General features: G+C 38.7%; 1 protein-coding gene across 3 annotated transcripts in view; it reads right to left on the bottom strand.

The window, feature by feature from the left end:
* LOC138986330 (eukaryotic translation initiation factor 2 subunit 3, Y-linked-like) overlaps positions 1-23,470 on the bottom strand; it is a 48,716-nt gene extending 25,246 nt beyond the window's left edge. The window contains exons 1-11 of one of the 3 annotated variants that reach the window (XM_070365497.1): positions 23,360-23,470; positions 22,652-22,715; positions 21,233-21,360; positions 21,020-21,141; positions 12,654-12,748; positions 10,626-10,784; positions 9,608-9,742; positions 7,903-7,997; positions 7,528-7,672; positions 5,263-5,432; positions 3,898-4,245 (exon numbers count right to left, since the gene is read on the bottom strand). In XM_070365497.1, the coding sequence (XP_070221598.1) occupies positions 4,237-4,245; positions 5,263-5,432; positions 7,528-7,672; positions 7,903-7,997; positions 9,608-9,742; positions 10,626-10,784; positions 12,654-12,748; positions 21,020-21,141; positions 21,233-21,360; positions 22,652-22,715; positions 23,360-23,431 (1,194 nt within the window). In that variant the 5' untranslated portion in view covers positions 23,432-23,470 and the 3' untranslated portion in view covers positions 3,898-4,236. Of the gene's footprint in view, positions 1-3,897; positions 4,246-5,262; positions 5,433-7,527; positions 7,673-7,902; positions 7,998-9,607; positions 9,743-10,625; positions 10,785-12,653; positions 12,749-21,019; positions 21,142-21,232; positions 21,361-22,651; positions 22,716-23,359 lie in introns of those variants that run through there. The other 2 variants (XM_070365496.1, XM_070365495.1) reach the window with 2 other exon arrangements.
* Positions 23,471-24,437: the final 967 nt, after the last annotated feature.

The raw sequence follows: 24,437 nt of genomic DNA, 5'->3' as shown, positions 1-24,437 counted from the left end.
GAGATAACTTCAACAGTATGGTCACTCACCTAGAGCCAGATATCCTTGACTGTGCAGATAGTGGGCCTTAGGAAAAATTACTATGAACAAAGTTCGTGGAGGTGATAAAATTCCAACTGAGCTAATGCAAATCCTAAATGATGATGTTGTTAGTACTCCACTCAATACACCAGCAAATTTGGAAAATTCAGCAGTAGCCTAAGACTGGAAAACATAGTGTTTATTCTCATCCCAGAGTCAGGCATTTCCAAAGTATATTCCCATTATAGTACAACTGAGCTCATTTCACAAACTAGCAAGGTAACGCATAAAATCCTTCAAGCTAGGTTTCAGCAGTACTTGAACTGAGAACTTCCAAATGTACAATCTGGATTTAGAAAAGGGAGGAGAACCAGAGATCAAATTGCCAACACCCACTGGGTCATAGAAAAGGCAAAGGAATTTCAGACAATCATCTGCTTACTGACTTACCTATGTGGATCACAGCAAAATGGAAAACTTTTAAGAGGGCAATACCTGCCTCCTCCAAGACCTGTATGCAGGTCAAGAAGCAACAGAACTAATCGTGGAACAACAACTGATTCCAAACTGGGGAAAGGAGTACGTCTCAGCTGTATACTGACACCTTGCTTATTTACAAAATGCAGGGCTGGATGAATCACAACCTGGAATCAAGACTGCTGGGAGAAATAAGAACAACCTCAGATATACAGATGATAACCACTCAAATGGCAGAATGTGAAGCAAACTAGAGAGTCTCTTGATGAGGATGAAACAGAAGAGTGAAAAAGCTAGCTTGAAACACAACGTTCAAAACACTAAGATCCTGACATCCAGTCCCATTGAGTTCAGTTCAGTTCATTCGCTCAGTCATGTCCAACTTTTTGCGACCCGATGAATTGCAGCTCCCCAGGCCTCCTTGTCCATCACCAACTCCCGGAGTTCACTCAAACTCATGTCCATCGAGTCAGTGATGCCATCCAGCCATCTCATCCTCTGTGGTCCCCTTCTCCTGCCCCCAATTCCTCCCAGCATCAAAGAGACTTTTCCAATGAGTCAACTCTTTGCATGATGTGGCCAAAGTACTGGAGTTTCAGCTTTAGCTTCATTCCTTCGAAAGTACATCCAGGACCGATCTCCTTTAGAATGGACTGGCTGGATCTCCTTGCAACCCAAGGGACTTTCAAGAGTCTTCTCCAACACCAATTCAAAAGCATCAATTCTTTGGCGCTCAGCTTTCTTCACAGTCCAACTCTTACATCCATACATGACCACTGGAAAAACCATAGCCTTGACTAGATGGACCTTTGTTGGCAAAGTAATGTCTCTGCTGCTACTGCTACTGCTGCTAAGTCACTTCAGTCGTGTCCGACTCTGTGCGACCCCACAGACGGCAGCCCACCAGGCTCCCCCGTCCCTGGGATTCTCCAGGCAAGAACACTGGAGTGGGTTGCCATTTCCTTCTCCAATGCATCAAAGTGAAAAGTGAAAGTGAAGTCGCTCAGTCATGTCTGACCCTCAGCGACCACATGGACTGGAGCCTACGAAGCTTCTCCGTCCATGGGATTTTCCAAGCAAGAGTACTGGAGTGGGGTGCCATTGCCTACTTCACACCAAATATAAAGTGAAAAAATGGAAACAATGACAGATTTTCATTTCCTGGGTTCCAAAATCACTGTAGATGGTGACTGAAGCCACAGAATTAAAAGATAGTCACTCCTGGAAGAAAAGCTACAAAAAGCCTACACTACATTATTAAAAAGCAGAGACATCAGTTCGTTAATAAACGCCTGTATAGTCAAAGCTACAGTTTTTCTAGAAGCCGTGTATGGATGTGAGAGTTGAACCATAAAGAAGACTGAGTGTTGAAAAATTGATGTTTTCCAATCTTGAGAAAGAAGAATGGAACTGGAGGCATCAACCTGCCTGACTTCAGGCTCTACTACAAAGACATAGTCATCAAGACAGTATGGTACTGGCACAAAGACAGAAATACAGATCAATGGAACAAAATAGAAAGCCCAGAGGTAAACCCACGCACCTATGGACACCTTATCTTTGACAAAGGAGGCAAGAATATACAATGGAGAAATGACAATCTCTTTAACAAGTGGTGCTGGGAAAACTGGTCAACCACCTGTCAAAGAATGAAACTAGAACACTTTCTAACACCATACACAAAAATAAACTCAAAATGGATTAAAGATCTAAACTTAAGACCAGAAACTATAAAACTCTTAGAGGAGAACATAGGCAAAACACTCTCCGACATAGATCACAGCAGGATCCTCTATGACCCACCTCCCAGAATATTGGAAATAAAAGCAAAAATAAACAAATGGGACTTAATCAAAATTAAAAGCTTCTGCACAACAAAAGAAGCTACAAGCAAGGTGAAAAGACAGCCTTCTGAACGGGAGAAAATAATAGCAAATGAAGCAACTGACAAACAACTAATCTCAAAAATATACAAGCAACTCTTGCAGCTCAATTCCAGAAAAATAAACAACCCAATCAAAAAATGGGCCAAAGAACTAAATAGACATTTCTCCAAAGAAGACATATATATGGCTAACAAACACATGAAAAGATGCTCAACATCACTCATTATCCGAGAAATGCAAACCAAAATCACAATGAGGTACCATTTCACACCAGTCAGAATGGCTGCGATCCAAAAGTCTACAAGCAATACATGCTGGAGAGGTTGTGGAGAAAAGAGAACCCTCTTACACTGTTGGTGGGAATGCAAACTAGTACAGCTACTATGGAGAACAGTGTGGAGATTCCTTAAAAACCTGGAAATAGAATTGCCATACGACCCAGCAATGCCACTGCTGGGCATACACACTGAGGAAACCAGAATTCAAAGAGACACGTGTACCCCAATGTTCATCACAGCACTGTTTATAATAGAAAGGACATGGAAGCAACCTAGATGTCCATCAGCAGATGAATGGATAAGAAAGCTGTGGTACATATACACAATGGAGTATTACTCAGCCATTAAAAAGAATACATTTGAATTAGTTCTAATGAGGTGGATGAAACTGGAGCCTATTATACACAGTGAAGTAAGCCAGAAAGAAAAACACCAATATAGTATACTAACGCACATATATGGAATTTAGAAAGATGGTAACAACAACCCTGTGTACAAGACAGCAAAAGAGACACAGATGTATAGAACAGTCTTTTGGACTCTGTGGGAGAGGGAGGTGGGGGATGATTTGGGAGCATGGCATTAAAACATGTATAATATCATAAAAGAAATGAATCACCAGTCTAGGTTCGATGCAGGATACAGGAAGTCTGGGGCTGGTGCACTGGGATGACCCAGAGGGATGGTATGGGGAGGGAGGAGGGAGGAGGGTTCAGGACAGGGAACACATGTACACCCATGGCAGATGCATGTTGATGTATGGCAAAACCAATACAATATTGTAAAGTAAAAAAAAATAAATAAAATTTTTAATAAATAAAAGAAAAATTGATGCTTTCAAACTATGGTGTTGCAGAAAACCCTTGAGAGTTCCTTAAACTGCAAGATCAAACCAGTCGATCCTAAAGGAAACCAATCTAAATATTCATTGGAAGAACAGATGCTAAAGCTGAAACTCCAATACTTTGGATACTTGATAAAAAGAGCCAATTCATTGGAAAAGACCAGACACTAGGGAAGATTTAAGGCAGGAGAAGGGGGCTACAGAGTAGAAGGTTGCATGGCATGACCAACTGAATCAACCTGAGTTAAAGCAAACTCCAGGAGTGTGAAGGACAGGGAACCCTGGTTTGCTGCAGTCCTTGGGGTCACAAAGAGTTGGACATGGCTTACCAACTGAACAACATACTGCCTACTGATGCCTCTACAGTATAATGTCAAAATTCACACCAGCTTTTTTAATATATAATTTTATTTGTGGCAGTGCTGGGTCTTTGTCGCTGCGCAGGCTTTCTCTAGTTTGGGTCAGTAGGGATTATTCTCTAGTTGTGGTGTGTGGGCTTATTGTTGTAGCTTCTCTTCCTGTGGAGCAGAGTCTAGGTGGGCAGTCTTCAGCAGCTGCAGTATGTGGGCAGAACCGTTGAGGTGCAGAGGATTACCTGCTTCCACAGCATATGGTATCTTCCCAGATCAGGGATCGAACCTGTTGTCTCTTGCACTGGCAGGCAGATTCTTTACCACTGAGCCATCAGGGAAACCCCTACACTGTTGTCGTTAAGGCCTTCATGTTTCATTTAATCAGACTGTAAGAAATATAAATACTAAAACGAACTCTAAGAAGGACTTTATGATCACATACAGAATTTTAAATACTGTACAGGAAGAATATTCTCAATCTAAGGTTGCATACTTCAAAGCAAGGTATAGGAACAGCTCCTTGTGCTATACAGCAGCTTCCCACTAGCTATTATTTTAAGCACTCAAACAACAAATACTAAAACCTAAAGAAAAGCTAGAAAATAGAATCTAATAGTGATAACAGGATACAAAGACTTAACTACTATAAAAAACCCAGTGTTTAAAAGCTAACAGAGTACTCTATATCACACTTCTGCCACTTGTTTCTCTGAGTTTATTGTCTCTCCAGATCTTTTAATGTCAAAATATGTATTACACATCATTCCTTTTAAAATGTCATTTTCCTGTTGTTGTTTAAAATGACAACTCTGAAATGAAACTGGTGGGAACACTTACATATGTTACAAATTTATACTCTCAGAAAGTTTAGGGGCAACCGAGATCTCGCGACCCTTGGCGCCTTATAAAGACACCGTCGGGCGAGGTCTCTCTCTTCTTCTTCGTGAAAACACCAAATGGCGGATGACGCCGGTGCTGCGGGAGGGCCCGGAGGCCCCGGGGGCCTCGGGGGCCCCGGAATGGGTTTAAAAAAAAAAAAAGAAAGTTTAAGTACTTATTTCTCTGTATCTCTGCCAACAAAGTCTGACTCTTCTTTTATAAAAAGTCACATGTTTTCTGCCTGGAAAATTTCATGGACAGAGGAGCCTTGTGGGATGCAGTCCACTGGGTCACAAAGAGTCAGACATGGCTGAGCACGCACACTAGAAATATAGGCACAAACACTTTTTTCCATTAAATAACAAAACAAAATTCTGGCTTGGTTTATGGCTGGTTGGTACACAGAAACTTCCAAATTATTCACTTCCCAATACTTTTTTTGTAATTATACTGTCACTGTAACAAATGAACAAAACTGGTTGAAACATCATGCTTTGTGCTTCTGAATTACAAAAAGCACTTACCTTTGCTGCTTTCTTGTCTCCTTCTGTGCGTACACCAAGAAGTCGTCTAAGTAGAAAATAGGAAATTTCCAATTCTGTGAAAATCTCTGGTAAAGCTCCAACTGCACCAAGCACCTGCCCCACCATTCTGTCAGCCCGGCACAAAGTGGGGTCAATTTTTGTTCCAACTCCTAAGATATAAAAAATACATATTCCAATTTGCTATTTCTTAAAACACTCGCAAAGGTGAAATTAGTCATACCAGTACAACTTCAACCCAATTAACTCATAACATCTAACAACTACATAATCAAAATGCCATACATTTCTAATTGAAATCCCTGCTTTATCCATAAATATAAGAACAATGAAAAAAAAAGGGTTGACAGAAATTAAAGAATTTTTTAAAGTTTGACTTAAACTATAAAGGTAAATAAATTTCATGTAGTAAGATATTCTGTCTTAATCAAGCCTGAGAATTACCGAGTTTATAATGATTATTGTTGTTTAGTCACTCAGTTGTGTCTGATTCTGACTCCATGGACTGTATACAGCCACTAGTATCCTCTGTTCATGGGATTTCCCAGGTAAGAATACTGGAGTGGGTTGTCATTTCCTTTACAAAGGTATCCTCCTCACCCAGGGATCGAACCCATCTCTCCTGCATTGTCAGGCAGATTCTTTATCACTGAGCCATGAGGGATATTACTTTGCAGAAATATAATACATCATTGTTAATGCTGGTTGGCAGGTATAAAGGGTTCTCATTATACTATTCTGTTTGTACACCAATACAACAAATTAACAAGAAAATCTCATCCGCTGTTGTCCCCTTTTCTTCCTTCAATCCTTCCCAGCCCCAGGGTCTTTTCTAATGAGTCAGCTCTTCGCATCAGGCGGCCAAAGTACTGGAGTTTCAGCTTCAACATTAGTCCTTCCAATGAACACCCAGGACTGATCTCCTTTAGGATGGACCGGTTGATCTCCTTGCAGTCCAAGGGACTCTAAACAGTCCTTTCCAACACCGCAGTTCAAAAGCATCAATTCTTCAGCGCTCAGCTTTCTTCACAGTCCAACTCTCACATCCATACATGACTACTGGAAAAACCATAGACTTGACTAGATTGACCTTTGTTGCAAAGTAATGTCTCTGCTTTTGAATATGCTCTGTAGGTTGGTCAAAACTTTCCTTCCAAGGAGCAAGCATCTTTTAACTTCATGGCTGTAATCACCATCCACAGTGATTTTGGAGCCCAGAAGAACAGTCAGCCACTGTTTCCATTGCTTCCCCACCTATTTGCCATGAAGTAATTAGGCTGGATGACGTGAACAGTGTGAATCTGACCAGTTTAAGTAAGGGTGTATTACATTTAATATTAAATCATTAAACTTTGTTATTTAACTTATCATATTCAATAAACTGAATAAATTGGGCTTCCCTGGTAGCTCAGCTGATAAATAATCCTCCTGCAATGCAGGAGATCTGGATTCAACTCCTGGGTTGGGAAGATTCCCTTGAGGAGGGCATTACAACCCACTCCAGTATTCCTGCCTGGAGAATCCCCAAGGATGAAGGAGCCTGGGGGGCTAAAGTCCATGGAGTCACATTTGGACACAACTGAGCAACTAAGCATACCACATTCAATAAATTAGTGTTTTGTGTTTTTACAGTGTAACTGCTTTAGTGCTATGTTGATTTCTGTTGTACAATGTGAATCAGCTTTATGTATACATAAAGCTCTCCCTCTTGAGTCTCCCTCCCACCACCACTCCACCCTTTTTGGTCATCACAGAGCACCAAGCTGAACACCCTGTGTTCTAGAGTGGTTTCCTAATAGCAATTAAAATGTATTCTTTACATATAAAACCCCTGCCACCACAAAGAGAGCACGGCTTATGGGATTTTAGTTTCTTAATGAGGGATTAATCAAGGCCTGCTGCTGCTGCTGCTAAGTCACTTCAGATGTGTCTGACTCTGTGCAACCCCACAGACGACAGCCTACCAGGCTCCCCCATCCCTGGGATTCTCCAGGCTGAGTCCTAATCACTGGAGCAGGCTGAGTCCTAATCACTGGAGCACCAAAAATTCCCTACAAGTTTTTTTTAAACAAACATGAAATTGTTTTATACTACAGTGAACAATTAAATTATGTGTATACCTGTGTATCCCACTCCTTCATATTCACTTAAAATACCTAATTAGAGATATAGACTCAGTGTATTTCACAAAAAAGTGACCTGAACAGTTGCTATCAGAAGCCTACAGATATTAAGTGATATCCTTACCAATAAGACCACCTGGAGCAGCATACTGAAGATCATTGTGTTCCGCAAAAAGTGATACAATTTTGGAAAAGATTGGTTTACACATGAGTTTTCCTTCACTATCTTTGGAAACAATACCAGGTCTGACTTCTATTTCCTGGCTCACCTGAAACATTGAGTTATAAACATATGTGGGACAAGATAATTACCTTTACATGTTAAGAGTCCTAACTATAGTACATCTCTAAACACAACCACTATTCTGTTACCTAGCTTATAACACATGCATGATTTAAAGACATATTAAAACAATGTGTTTTAAAGTTAGTTTTGAAATTTTGTTTTTACCATCTTTAAAATGTGTTCTAGTTAAGAAAAGTTCAAGATCAAGTTCACCTTTAACACTCCTTTTAAAATACTACCACCAGCCACACCACCTTTAAGATCATTAACTTCACAGCCAGGTTTGTTGACATCAAAGGACCTAATAACTGGGAAGGGGAAAAGGAAAAAAGGAAATAAACCATAAAGTTCACCCTGTTAGTTAAATCAGATGCTTATTCATGTTAAGTTTGTGAGTGTGTGTGTGTTCAGAAGTAGCTAAGATCTACACCTTAGAGTTGAGTTTGTGGAAAACAACATCATCATCATTATTATTATTTTTTTTATCCCAAATCTTATCATGGTCTTAACTATTGGAAAAGTGAATATAAGTCAATCAGTTAAGTGACATGTTGAAGCTCTATTTATACTATGGAATTAAACAACTATTACAAAAGAAAAGACAAATAAATACTTTATACAGATAAAATTAAGTGAAGGGTTGATTATTCTAGGCTAAATAAAGTGTGGTCTCCTTCCCTGCAATTCATGCTAAAGGCCTAAGCTTTCGAACCAGTACCTCAGAATCTGATTGTATTTGAAGACAAGGCCTTCAAAGAATTCAGGTAAAATCAGTGGGCCCTAACCCATTCTGACTCATGTCCTTACAAAAACAGGAGATCTGGACAAAGAGATAGCAAGGATGCACACATACAGAGGAAAAACTGTGTGACAAAAGGCACCATCTGGCCATCTCCAAGTCAAAGAGGACAGGCCTCTGGAGGAAGAAAATCTGGAAGGACCTTAATGTCACATTTCTGGCCCATGTATATGTGAGAAGTAAATCCATTATGTAATGTTTTATTATGGCAACTGTAACAAACTATTACAGGGATCCTCACATACAATTAAAAAAAGAAGTAGCTATGAAATTCATTTCCAGAGTACAATCCTACATTCATTAAATGACTATATATGCACCTAGGTTTATATAATGATATGAACAAAAAGACATTTGGAAATACACATGTTATCAGAGCTATGGGACTGAATTCTTCTCTCATATACCTTTATATTAGAATTTATGTGACAAAAACTTATTTTTAAAACTACCAAATAATTCTAGGACTATATTAACTTTTTAAAAGTGGCACTTATCAAACAGTGTGCTTCATAATCACTCAAAAGAACACTCTCCATAAAACATACAGGATGCCCAGAGGTGTATACAGAAAGGTTCAGGTTTTCTGCAAATTTGTTTACCAAAAAAACACCCTTAATGTAATCATCAGTACAGGTACTACAAAATTAAGGCAAAAAGAACATGAAAATCTTCATTAACAGTATGCTAAAACAATTTGTACAGAGCTGCTATTTTCCTGTTCCTGTTTAAAACATTATATAAAAGAACACTATTATTACTCTAACACTATATTACTCTAAAACTGATTACCTAATAAAAATTAATGTTTCTATTTCATTCATGATTCTGCTCTTCAATCTAGCATCTTAGAATCGATCTAATTCATAAAACTTTAAAATTCACTCCGTTGACTTACATATGTATATATGTATATATATAAGTACATATATATGACTTATATATATATGTATACATACATATATGTTGCCTGTGTTATACATAAACTCATTCCCTATGTTAAAATTCAAAAAAGCACACAAACATTCTAATATATCATTACCTCTGTGCCCTTAAAAGAAAATCAACAATGCAGAAAAAATCAGTCAACAGTTAAAGGATAACAGCTTAAGTCCTTACCAATAAGTCGGGGTTCTGAAGTAAAGTCTCTTAGAGGTACTGGAATTTTCTTAACAATATACTCACAGACAACTTCAATATTATACTTTAGTTGAGCAGAAATTGGAATAATAGGAGCTCCTTCTGCTACTGTACCTATATGACAAAATTCAGAAAGATCAAAATTCATCTGTTTTTCAAAATTTGCTCCACAAATTACTAAAGATAACTAAAAACAGATACCCAGACGTCATAAACAGAGGTCAGCAAAATATGGAAAGCTACCACCCTGTTAGAAAAGCACAATATTTTGTTTTTCCAATCCCAAACAAGTAGTCAACAGAATGGACCAAATAGAGAATTTACAGGTGTAACTTTTATCACATAATCTGGCTAATAAAGGTAGACCATCTAACAGGTAAAAAAGTCAAATGTAAAAAATAATATGTATTATGTCTTGCCCCAAATAGAAACCATATGTTTTAGAGAAAAGAACATTACAGATTAAAGAAATGATTGTCACTTGCAGTACTACAAAGAGCTTCTTAAGAAGAGAGTGTAAATAATCAGAAAACAGACTAACATATATATATATATATCATTTTACTATTACTGGGAAAGAATTTAAAAAACAATGCATTGGCCCTCACTCTGAAAACACATATAATAACATTAGAATTATATAGACAATACTAGCATGACTTCAATGCAAGGATGACACACAAATATCACCTCTTACATATTTTCACTATCATGATGATGAAGTTGAACAACAGTCGTTTTTAAATAAAACAAGAGTAACGTGCTGCCATCTGGAAGAAACCCAACTGGTAATATCCACAGACTATTACCTTTTTCCTATCTAACATGAAAGTCAAACTCTAACAACCAACTCAAATTTCACTGCTTCTATAAACTGGCTAAAAGGCATTTAGTAATACAGAGAAACAGGGATTCGAAACTATAGATTCATTTTTGATGATTAAATGTTTACCTTAAAACTTGATTCATACACTTATTAACTATTACAGCACCTTACCTTGTACAAACGCAAGGATCTGTTCATACTGTTCTTTAGCCTGACTTTCTTTTACCAAATCAATTTTATTTTGCAAAATCAAAATATGCTTCAGTTTCATAATTTCTATGGCAGCCAGGTGTTCAGAAGTCTGAGGCTGAGGACAGGATTCATTACCAGCTAAGGAGATTATGAAGAATTAAAACACAAAAAAGATGTGTGTGATCAGAGTTAGTTCTCAAGTTTAAACCCAACATCTGAGTGCCCTGGATCCCCTCATCTTTTAACTCCTATTCCTGACCCTACACACAATACTTGGAATCAACTAATTTGATTTCCTTCAGGCTATACTTAGGTATTATATATACCCCTCAAGTTCCTCTAGTTCCATTGGAGAAGGCAATGGCAACCCACTCCAGTGTTCTTGCCTGGAAAATCCCATGGACAGAGGAGCCTGGTAGGCTGCAGTCCATGGGGTCGCTAAGAATCGGACACAACTGAGCGACTTCACTTTCACTTTTCACTTTCATGCATTGGAGAAGGAAATAGCAGCCCACTCCAGTGTTCTTGCCTGGAGAATCCCAGGGATGCGGGAGCCTGGCAGGCTGCTGTCTATGGGGTCGCACAGAGTCGGACACAACTGAAGCGACTTAGCAGTAGCAGCAGCAGTTCCATGTAGTCTGCAGCATATTCTGGCCTAGTGTAGCTCCAGAACAGTTAAGAGTAGAAAAGTTGCATAGTGCAGTCTATGAACTGTAATCAACCAACCATAAATGTAGACAACCACAAAGATATTCAATGATGCCCATATCTGGCATTCACACCCTTGTGAAATCCTTCCCTTTAAATGTGGGACAGATCTAATGAAGAGAATACTACAAAAGGAATGGAACAACACTTCTCAGCTTACAAAGACAGTGATTTCCAATCTGGAGGCTGTCTGTTTCCTCTCAACACAGCTATCCAGTCACAAGGACAGATGGGAAGGTTATACAGGATCACATGAGGAGAAATGAAGGTCTGACAATATATTATTAAAAAGTATATTTCGTCTAGTATCCCAATGATCATTTCCCTTTAATTGTGATATTCAGTTGCCTTGCCCCATACTTATTCTGCAGGCTTGTTGAAAAGCACAGTCATACGGAAGTGGAGTTCTCACTTCCACAGTCTCCCACCATAAATCACATGGTTGCTCTTTTTGGCATGGCCACCCTCTTTAAGGGTATCTAGTGTAGCAATCATACTCTTAACATTAGGTGTAGTCAACTCCTGCCCTGAATAAGGACAATTCTGTCAGAAATGACATGGCTTATGGTTAAGAAGCCCAAATGCAAGGACTAAACCTTTTTCGGGCAGAAGCTAAATGCTGGCCTCTGCCCCTTTGTACCCTTCCTTTCACTGAACTGAATTTTGTACCTTTCCCTATAAGAAACTGTAATTTTAATTCAAAAACTCACCTTTCACTGAGTTTTTTTAAAACTCTAGTAAGTTATCAAACTTAAGGATGATTTAGAGTACTCCCTGAATTTGTACTCTGGGTATCAGAAACAAAAGTGGTCTTCTGTGGACACAATTCCCTTGAACTTTACATTTGACCCTTAAAATTCACCTTAAGATCTCACAAAAGAAAGCACAACTCCAGTTTTGAAAACATTCACACAGCCCTTGACTTCAGTATTTCACAAGACTGTGCATGTTTAAAAAGCCCATTACATCAATACTGCACTGAATAGCTCACAGCCATTTATAAAATATCTTCTCCCTGCCCCCAACATACTATTATTTTAAAAGTCTAAAAAGACAGTAAGAAAAATGCATTGTCTTAAAAAAAATTTTTCCCCACACTTCTCTTAGAATTCTCACAAGATAACAGCCCCAGTACAACTTACCTTACTATTTCATGATAGCTAGCAAGCAGTCATCTATACTAATTTGGATAATCTACCTATTCTCAATTATGGGCATGAGAGACTCAGACTCCCCTTTAAATATGCCATGCTGAATCGACTCCATACTTGTTGTGAAATCAATTCAAATGTTACTTACCGATTAACAGAAGAGCTGCATCCATCACTGCTGCACCATTCAGCATAGTAGCCATCAAAATATCATGGCCAGGACAGTCAACAAAGGAAACATGTCTAATAATCAAGAAATAATAACCAGCTTTAATATCAAATAGTACTTAAACATCCATAGACTTCTAAAAGCTAAATTATTTTGAAAGAAATTAATCCTGCTACAGAGTGGCTATATATCATGATGCTTCCAAAAGTTTGAAATGACACTATCATCTTAGAAATTTAAATGACTGAAGAGCTATTACAAAACAGATAAAATTAGCTATATGCAGATATAACTTAACCAAAGATTAGGCTCTAATCAGCTTGAGATATGTCCCAAGGTGAAAAAGACACTGATTTTATAGAATGCATAAATGGGAATAGTAAACTAACAACAATAAAAACTAGGAATATTCTGGATTTAAAGTCAAACCATGAATTATAGGAAATGTGCTTATTTGTCTGCAAATATGATCTCCGTACCTTTAGACTACTGTCTTCCGGTAGCTCTAACGGTAAAGAACCTGACTACGATGCAGAAGACCTGGGTTTGATCCCTGGGTTGGAAAGATCCCCTGAAGAAGGGAATGACAATCCACTTCATTATCTTGCCTGGAGAATTCCATGGACAGACCATGGGGTCATAGAGTGGGACATGACTGAGCAACTAACACATTCCACTTTGATCAACTGTTTTCAACTGCTGAGTTGAGATTTATTTGTTCTGGTCACTTCTGGACATGTTGTCTGCAAATATCTCTGGGTCAGTAAAAGTCTTCTGACCCTTGCAACAGATCTTTTGCAGAGCAATTACTTTTAATTCTGAGGTACTGCAACTTACCAATTTTTTTTTTCCCATGGAATGCAATATGCCGTAATATCTTGAAAGATCAGAGACAATCCCAAGCTCTAAACTTTTTTTGCCTACATTTTCTCTTAAAGGTTTCTTACAGTTTTTTGTGATCCATTTAATACTCAAACGTGGCTGTATGTCAAGTATGTACTCAAAATAGATGAGCGCACACAAATGTTCAAAGAAAATAATACATTTTGAATGCAAAGTATTTCATTTAAAACTAGGCTTATTTTTTTTGCCTTTAAACAGACATTATCTGTTTGTTGAATACCGTATTCTCTTCTGAATATTCTATTCTCTCTTATAGAACTCCTTCCATACGTTTGCCAAAACTCAGCTGGGACATTTTGGAGGGGGTCTAATTCTCTGTTTCCTAACTTTGCTGGGATTTTGATAAAAGCTGCATTAAACCTGTGTATATCGGTTGAGCTTTCAATCCATGCACAGATTATATTTAGATTTTCCTTGACTTCTTTCAGAGGTGTGTAATTTTCACATATTTTAGCTTATATGCTCATAAGAATTATTTCCCCTTACTTTTCCTTTTGTGTAATGTCTTTGTGGTTCTGATAAAAGGTAAAGTTTTCCTCATAGAATGATGAAGTATTTCTTCTATCTTCTAAAGCAATGGTGTTTTGTATCTAAAGTATTTCATCTTTTGGAGACTTCAGTAGTTTAAATTTGGGTGGGTATGTAAGTGTTCATTGCTAGTACACTGAAATACAGTGAGCTATTGTTGTATCCTGCAACCATACTTATGAAGCAACATTTCTTTCTGATCTGTATGCCTGATATTATCTTTTCTTAAAATAGTATATATTTTCCAACCAAAAAAACTTTGCTGGTATTTTGATATGGTTAGCATTAAGCCCGTACAGCAATTTGAACAATCTGATTAGGTTTATATTAATTACAGAAATTCAATCAACAAATAACCAGAGGAAGCACCAGGCCTAAATATGTTCACTGGTGAATTCTACCAAACATTTAAGAAAGATATTATACTGATTCCCTGCTGGATCTTTAAGGAGACAGCAGCAAATGAAATACTTCCTCATTTTATAAGGTACACATTACTTTATGCCTAAACCGAACAAAAGCACTGCAAGGAAGGAAAACTACAGTAAAATTCCTCATGAACATACATACAAAAATCTTCAACAAAATATTAACAAACCTAATCCAACAATATCACCATGTGGGATTTAACTAAGGTATTCTAGGCTGATTCAATACCTGATAATCCATTAATGCCTTCCACCATATCAACAGATTAAAGGAAAACCACATAATACTATCAAGAAATGCACAAAAAGCATAAACCCATTTGTAAACCCTTACCAAACTAGGAACAGATGGCAATCTCAAAGTAATAAAAGGTATCTACAGTTAATGTCATATTTGATGGTTAAGAAATGCAATGCTCTTTACTAAGACAAGGAAAAAGCAAAAATGTCTCTTTTTCTCCATGCTTTTGAACATAATAATGGAGTCCCAGCTTATATACTAAAAATATGAAACTGAAATAAAGGTATACAGATTAGAAATGCAGATATAAAATTGTCTTTGTAGATAACATGACTGCCTATGCAGAAAAACTGTTAAAGGCAACAACAAAAAAAACAAAAAGTAATGAGTGATTAATATAAGACTGTAGATTCAAAGTTAACTTATACAACTCAATCACTTTCCTAAATGGCTGCAATGAACAAGTAGAATGTGAAATTAAAAACACAAACCATTTATATTTTCAACCCTAAAAATAAAAATGCTTAGGTGTAAATCTAAAAAATATGTGTAAGATCTGTATGAGGAAGACTACAAAATTCTGATGAATGAAACCAAAAAATTAAACAGAGATCCCATGCAATGAGTAGGACAACAATACCATCAAGTTGTTAGTTCTTTTCAAACTGATCTAAAGATACGATGCAATCTGAATGGAAATCCCAGCAAGTCATTTTATGCATATCAACAAACTGATTCTAAAGCTTATGTGCACAATTTCCCTGGTGACTCAGTAGTAAAGAATTATCCTGCAAATTCAGGATCAAGTTTGATCCCTGGCCCAGGAAGATAGTACATGCCACAGAGCAACTAAGCATGGGCACTACAACTACTATGCTCCAGAGTCTGGGAACCACAACTACATAAACCACAACAACTGAAATCTGTGCTCCACAAAAGTCACCACAATAAGAAGCCTAAGCACCAAAACAAACAGCGGCCCCTGCTCACCACAAGTAGAGAAAAGCCCATGCAGCAACAAAGACCCAACACAAACCAAAATTTAAAAAATAAATTTTAAAAAATAAATAAATAAATAAAGTTTATATGCAGAGGTGAGTCTCAGAAAAGCCAAAAGTACTCAATGACAATAACAATATCAGAGGACACAAGCCCACTTCAAGACTTAGTATAAAGGTATAGTAACCAAAACATTGTAGTATGTGAAAAACAGACAAATACTAACAGAACAGAACAAAAACCCAAGAAATAAACTTGTACTGAGTTAACTGATCTCTCAAAGAGATGTAAGGGCAAAGACAGTCTTTTTAACAAACTGTGCTTTAAGAACTGACATCCACATGTTAAAAAAAATAATACATCCAGGCAGAGATCTTGTAGTTGGTATAAAAATTAGCTCAAAAAACAATCATAAAACTGTAAAACTCCTAGAAGAAAACACTGGAGAAAACATGGATGGCCTTGAACGCAATCACTTTTCAGGCACAACACCAAAACCACAGATACACTGGCCTTCCTCAAAATTAGAAATTGCTGGGAATTTCCTGGTGGTCCAGTGATCAGCAAGACTCAGCAGAGTGCACAGGTTCAATCCTTGATTGGGGAACTAAAATCCTACAAGGTGCAAGGCAAGGACCACCCCCAACCCCAGCAAAAAAAAATGAAAAAATATTTTTGTAACTTAAGAATTTTTGCTCTGTAAAGATACTGTCAAGAGAATAAAAAGACAAGCTAAGTAGCAGAAGATATTTTCAAAAGACGTATCTGAAAATGAACTACCACCTAAAGTGTACAGATAACTCTTAAAAATCAAAATATAGAACTGGGTTAAAAAAACAGGTCCAAGACACCCCACCAAAGATTTACTGATGGAAAATAATCACATGATTATTTGATCCCACATGACCTAACAGGAAAATGCTAATTAAAACAAAAAAAAACTTTACTAGAATGGCTACAATTCTAAACACCAACATCAGCAGATACTACAAGGATGTGAAAAAACATGAGCTCTCATTCATTACTAGTGGGAATGCAAAATGGTAGAGCCATTTTTAAAAAGACTGGTGTTCTCTCACAAAAGCAAACATCCTTTTGCCATTTGGTCCAGCAAATACACTTATTTATTTACTCAAATCAATTGAAAATTTACGTCTATATACACAAAAAAATTTGCATATTTATAACAGCTTTATTCATAACTGCCAAATTTTAAAAAGCAATCAATATATCCTTTTGTAAGTAAATAGATATATACATATGCTGAGATACACCCAGAAAACAAATTATTTAATGCCATTAAGCAAGTTACCAATTACAAAGTGATACAAAACATTCAGTTGAGTTCAGTGGCTCAGTCATGTCCAACTCTTTGAGATCACATGAATTGCAGCACACCAGGCCTCCCTGTCCATCACCAATTCCCAGAGTTCACTCAAACCCACGTCCATCAAGTCGGTGATGCCATCCAGTCATCTCATCCACTGTCATCCCCTTTTCTTTCTGTCACCAATCCCTCCCAGCATCAGGGTCTTTTCCAATGAGTCAACTCTTGACATGAGATGGCCAAAGTACTGGAGTTTCAGCTTTACCATTAGTCCTTCCAAAGAAATCCCAGGGCTGATCTCCTTCAGAATGGACTGGTTGGATTTCCTTGCAGTCCAAGGGACTCTCAAGAGTCTTCTCCAACACCACAGCTCAAAGCATCAATTCTTCGGCGCTCAGCCTTCTTCACAGTCCAACTCTCACATCCATACATGACCACTGGAAAAACCATAGCCTTGACCAGAGGGACCTTTGTTGGCAAAGTAATGTCTCTGCTTTTGAACGTGCTATCTAGGTTGGTCATAACTTTCCTTCCAAGGAGTGAGCGTCTTTTAATTTCATGGCTGCAATCACCATCTGCAGTGATTTTGAAGCCCAAAAAATAAAGTCTGATACTATTTCCACTGTTTCCCCATCTATTTCCCATGAATTGATGGGACTAGATGCCATGATCTTAGTTTTCTGAATGTTGAGCTTTAAGCCAACTTTTTCACTCTCCTCTTTCACTTTCATCAAGAGGCTTCTTGTATATCATTAAGTAAAAGAGCTCAATAGAAAAAGGGTAGAATAGCAACTATTTACTATTCTAGAAAAGGCAAAACCAGATAAACAAATCTGGAGAAGGGAAAGGCTACCCACTCCAGTATTCTGGCCTGAAGAATTCCACAGACTGTATAGTCCATGGGGTTGTGAAGAGTCAGACTGGACTGAGTGAATTTCACATCACAGAGAAACAAATATCAGTAGTTGCCACGGGTTACAGAGGACTGAAAGACGAATATGCAGGATACAGAGGATTTTACAGCAACAAAACCACTCTGTAACACAGTATAAGGATGAACACAGAGTAAAAGGACAAACACATCATTAAAAATTTCTGCAAATTTGTAAAATGTAAAACAAGAGTGAGCACTAATGTAAATCATGGATACTGGATAATGCTGTGTCAAAACACATTCATCTGAAAATGAGGGGGGCTCTGTTTGCAGGCTATAAGAGAAATCTGTACCTTCTACTCAGTACTCATTTGAAGCTTTAGATATAAAGCTTCTCTAAAAAAAAGTCTACCAAAAAAAAAGAATGAATTACTAGTAAGCTCAAAAGCCTTGACGGATCTCAAAAATACTGTATGTAATGAGTGGAAAAGTCAATTTCAAAGGCAATATACTGTGTTCTAGTGGGCTGCTGTCCACAGGGTCGAATACAGTCCAACACGACTGAAGCGACTTAGCATGCAAGCATGCACTGGAGAAGGAAATGGCAACCCATTCTGGTGTTCTTGCCTGGAGAATCCCAGGGACAGAGAAGTCTGGTGGGCTGCTGTCTACGGGGTCGTACAGAGTCAGACATGACTGAAGCAACTTGGCGGCGGCAGCTGCAGCAGCTACTGTGTTCAACATACACATTATTTCTGAAATTTAAAAACTCAGTTAGATAATAGACTGATGCTACTGCTGCTAAGTCACTTCAGTCGTGTCCAACTCTGTGTGACCCCATAGACGGCAGCCCACCAGGCTCCCCCGTCCCTGGGATTCTCCAGGCAAGAACACCAGAGTGGGTTGCCATTTCCTTCTCCAATGCATGAAAGGGAAAAGTGAAAATGAAGTCACTCAGTCGTGTCCGACTCTTCTCGACCCCATGGTCTGCAGCCTACCAGGCTCCTCCATCCATGGGATTTTCCAGGCAAGAGTACTGGAGTGGGGTGCCATTGCCTTCTCCAAGATAATAGACTAGTATTTAGTATTTGCCAGGGATTAAGAACAGTAGGGGATAATGGACTAATCTTTGTGGTAAAATAACATTTCTGTTATCCAGAAAGTAGTGACATTACAGGAACAGATATATCATAAAGTAGACATATATACGTATACCAACAGAGAGTGCTTTGTTTTGGTATTACACTGAAGTTTGAAGTAGTAGTATGACTAATGGAGAAGTAAATGACGACCCACTCCATTACTCTTGCCTGGAGAATCCCACGGACAGGGGGCCGGGACAGCTAGAGTCCCTGGGGTCTCAAAGAGTTGGACACAACTGAGTGACTAACACTTTATGACTATTGGGGCAAAACCAATTAAAACTGTACAGGTCTTCTATGTTATCTTGCCAACTTTCAGTTATTCTACAATTATTTCAAAGTTAAAAATGAAAACATGGAGCAGAGCAGTTGGGAAATCAAATATTACATTTGCAATTATTAATAATTTTAGGTATAAAATGCTTACAATAAAAAACTTTAAACCATGTATTAAAAATGTAGATTTTTAAAATAATTTTAGCTTTTAAAACTTTTATTATAGAAGCTTAAGAGATTTGATATTTTCAGAGCATAACTGTAACCACACAATGTGAAATAAACTATTTAAACAAGCAATGATATACATTAAACAAACCACAACTGCATTTTAAGAATGGAAATTTTCACTCAAAAAAGGAATTTACAGAAGGATCTCCACTGTCTTGGAAGACTGAGTGAACCTGCCAGCCTAATGCAAAGAACTCAGCACTTAAGAACAAAAATTACTATGCTTTTAGAATTATTACCATTCTCAAAAATTGAATATTAATATCCTTATGATGTAAAATTTCTTTGGGTACTCCTAATACCTACATACTTGATGAAAGTCAAAGTGGAGAGTAAAAAAGTTGGCTTAAAGCTCAACATTCAGAAAATGAAGATCATGGCAACTGGTCCCATCACTTCATGGGAAATAGATGGGGAAACAGTGTCAGACTTTATTTTAGGGGGCTCCAAAATCACTGCAGATGGTGCCTGAAGCCATGAAATTAAAAGACACTTACTCCTTGGAAGGAAAGTTATAACCAACCTAGATGGCATACTCAAAAGCAGAGACATTACTTTGCCAATAAAGGTCCATCTAGTCAAGGCTATGGTTTTTCCAGTGGTAATGTATGGATGTGGAGTTGGACTGTGAAGAAAGCTGAGCACCGAAGAACTGATGCTTTTGAACTGTAGTGTTGGAGAAGACTCTTGAGAGTCCCTTGGACTGCAAGGAGATCCAACTAGTCCGTTCTAAAGGAGATCAGCCCTGGGTGTTCTTTGGAAGGAACGATGCTTAAGCTGAAACTCCAGTACTTTGGCTACCTCATGCGAAGAGTTGACTCATTGGAAAAGACCCTGATGCTGGGAGGGATTGGGGGCAGGAGGAGAAGGGGACAACACAGGATGAGATGGCTGGATGGCATCACCAACTTGATGGACGTGAGTTTGAGTGAACTCCGGGAGCTGGTGATGGACAGGGAGGCCTGGCGTGCTGCGATTCATGGGGTCGCAAAGAGTAGGACATGACTGAGCAATTGAACTGAATTGAATACCTACATATGTTAGATGACATGTCAGTGTTCTGAGGAATCAAGATATGCAACATTCCAAAAATGGATACCTACAGGCAAAACTAGGACAAATATGTAACAATATTGGAAGACTAGACAGAAGGACCCCACAGAATATAACGATTCCATACTTGTATTTCTTTAGAGAACCCCAAAATACACATTTTACCTTATATTTAAACAGAATTCTTAAAAAGTTATCAGCAACAAGTGTAAGCTCTAAATTTTATTGAAAATGTTTTGGCAAAAGGTATCTGCATCAGGCTTAGATTTGAATCATTAACTTCACAATTAAATAATTCAATAAGCACAAAGGAAAAAATGTGTATTTAACATAAAGTAATCACCTGACTAGTCTGAAGTTCCCTTTGGTCCCTGGAATGTCTGTAGGAAACTCATCAGGTGTACTACTCCCACAAGATCTGTAACATTCTGGCCGAGGACAACTTTCATCATCAAGTTTGTAAATCTAAAAATTTTAATGAAAATAAATTTAAATTCTCATTTGCATATTTGAAATCCAAGTAAAATTGTTTCTCCTTCCACAGCATACTATGTACCTTGGCATTAGCATACCCAAGCTTGATTGTAATATTTCTTTCTAGCTCATTTTTGAATCTGACAGTGTGAACTCCAGAAATAGCTTTTACCACAGTAGATTTTCCATGAGCAACGTGACCAATTGTACCTACAAAGGCCAAAAAACACTTAATTTATATGCATACCATTATACCAAATATTTCAGTAAAGTTAGAAAAAAAGGCATAATTCACTATAAATGTTTCAAACTACAATCAACAGAGATTTCATTTACGCCCTCCATATATTCTTTTCAACACAAAATTTTTTCTGAAACATGACCAAATGTAACTCTCCATGTACCTGAAAATTTTATTTAAAAATCATAATTTGTGATTATTCAACTTGTTATCAATCTGCAAAAGGAGTTCACTTGACATAAACATTCATCTAAAAACACAAAATTTTGTGTATTAATAAAGTTTCCAGTATTCTAATTGAGGTAAACATGCACAAAGTCAAGTGAAAGTTGCTCAGTGGCATCCAACTCTTTGCAACCCCATAGGCTATAGTCTATGCAATTCTCCAGGCCAGAATACTGTAGTGGGTAACCTTTCCGTTCTGTAGATCTTCCCAACCCAGAGATCAAACCCACGTCTTCCGCATTGCAGGTGGATTCTTTCCCAGCTGAGCCACAGTGAAGCCTAAACATGCACGAATCCATAAAAACTAGGAAACAACTCCAATTTGATTACAGTAAACAAGTAAATGTTAAGACTGAGCATCCCAAGTGGCATAAAGAATATGCCTGCAATCCAAGAGATGGGGGGGTCCAATCCCTGATGTAGGAAGACTGCCTGGAGAAGGGAATGGAAACCCCTTCAGCATTCTTGCCTACAGAATCCCAAAGCAGAGATTAGCAAGCAACAAGTCCATGGGGTCACAAGAGTCCACACACTTAGCAACTAAATTAGTAGCAGCAAGAGCAGTATAATGTCTTACAATTTTTCACCACTCTAAGGTGTAAGTCTTATTAGGTTTTACCACTAACAGACGTGAAAACATCTACACTCAACTTCTCCCAAATTATGTGTCAATTAAGAAAAGAAGTAAAACACTATTCTAAAAGATTAGATACTAAATAAGAATTTTCAAATCCTGTTAAGAAATCTGTTCTGAAAATACTCTCTACAAAAGGAATTTTCACCTGTTCTTTAACATTCTGCTATACATGCATACACCGTACTGTCTCTTCATACACCTATGTCTTTCCCTGGATTCAAGTGAAGAGTACTGTTTCCCAAGAAATCGAGCAGGTACTTTGCTCATAATGGCTAAAATCTATACATTATATATCTGAGTCTTCCTACAGGTCAGTTAATTGAACAAGAGTTTAAATGTCATCAGAGAGCAATCAACCCTCAACAAGGACAGCACTGTACACAACAATGTATTCTTACCTATATTAATTGTGGCTTGTCTGCTGATAACTTCATGAGAGAGTGGTGTCAACCTGGTAACATCCTGCAATTAAACATTTTAGTTTAAACTACCTCACAAAAGACAAACCGTTATTATATCTCGTTTTGTATCTACAGTTTGCCATTATCTATTCAGCGCTCCACTGTTTACCAAAAGTACCTTTCTTGCAAAGGGAGTCTTGATTCCCAGTCAGAACAGGGATGCCTGGAGTGCTGCAGTCCATGGGATCGCACAGAGTGAGACACGATTGAGCGACTCAACAACAAAAGCCAAGTCCTAAAAGCCCTTTACATTTACAAAAAGAGACTATATTTACACTAACTCTGGAAGATTTGGAAGACCAGGGCCTCAAATTTCAAGAAAATTAACACTAACGACAGTGTAAAAACTCCTTCCAGAACTGAAGGTATTAACAGTCTTTTCCCGGATCTTCAGAGGAAAAGACCTTAATGGTACTTAATATCTTGACTTTCCTGCCCAAATCTTCGCGTTTCGAAGCTCCATGATTTCACATCGCCAGGCTCAACTCGCACACCTGGATGAACGCTTCAAAGAATGCCCGGGTCCAGGTTTCTGGCATAACTCAGGCTGTCGGCAGCCCGGTACTGCCATGATTGAACTTTTCCCAAAGGTCAGGTCATACCCACTCCTAAGCTCATTCCAATCCGCCTAAAAGAAAACCTTACCAGTGTGGAGAGATCCTGGCGACAAAGATGTGGCTGACCCAGGGTCACACATGACTCCTCACGCCGCGCCATCTTGCCGAACGAGCAACAAAACCGTCCGCGTAGCTTCCTGACCGTTTGCAGGCCCCCTTGTGCCGGTGGGGCTGCGCAGGCGAGAGAGCGACTACGTCTCGCGCCTGGGAGAGGAGAATGGTTGGTGTACCAGAGAGATCACTAAATGACCTTATTTCACTTGGCTTTACATATTACCTGCAGAAAGACTGACCATAAAAAGCAAGCCAAAGATTTAGGGGCCTATTCATTGGCGACCTAAGGGACATTTGTGCAGGCAACGGTAAGGGCAGCCCCAAAAAAGGACGCTTGGTAGAAGGATGACATAACCCCGCGTCGGGATGTGTCGGCAGTAGCTGTTTCCGTTTCCCTAGCTGATCGCCTGGAAGGCTTTCCAGGGACCTGCTTCCCGTATTTTTTGGTTCCAGTTTCCACAATTTCTTATGGTGAGGTCGCCTGTGGTCTGGGCCAGTCTTCTCCGAAAGGAGGGCTTGTAGTAAGCCACACTCAGGTTCAATAAGTTCCTTTTAGGGGATTGCGGCGTGGGAGAGTGAAGGCTTCCTTGCTAAGTCACTTCAGTCGTGTCCGACTCTGTGCGACCCCATAGACGGCAGCCCACCAGGATCCCCCGTCCCTGGGATTCTCCAGGCAAGAATACTAGAGTGGGCTGCCATTTCCTTCTCCAATGCATGAAAGTGAAAAGTGAAAGTGAAGTCGCTCAGTCGTGTCCGACTCTTCGCGACCCCATGGATTGCAGCCTAACAGGCTCCTCCGTCCATGGGATTTTCCAGGCAAGAGTACTGGAGTGGGGTGCCATTGCCTTCTCCGAAGGCTTCCTTAATGGCTCGTTAAAGAATACGCGTGCAGTGCAGGAGACCCGGGTTCGATTCCTGAGTCGCGAAGATTCGCTGGAGAAGATAGTCTACCCACTCCGATATTCTTGGGCTTCCCTTGTCGCTCAGCTAGTAAAAAATTAGCCCGCAATGCGGGAGACCTGGGTTTGAGCCCTGGGTTGGGAAAATCTGGA

Source organism: Bos mutus, chromosome X, assembly GCF_027580195.1.
Source record: "Bos mutus isolate GX-2022 chromosome X, NWIPB_WYAK_1.1, whole genome shotgun sequence".
NCBI classification, from domain to species: domain Eukaryota; kingdom Metazoa; phylum Chordata; class Mammalia; order Artiodactyla; family Bovidae; genus Bos; species Bos mutus.
Note: the sequence above shows the minus strand (reverse complement) of the source record. Positions and strands in the feature narration are given on the sequence as shown.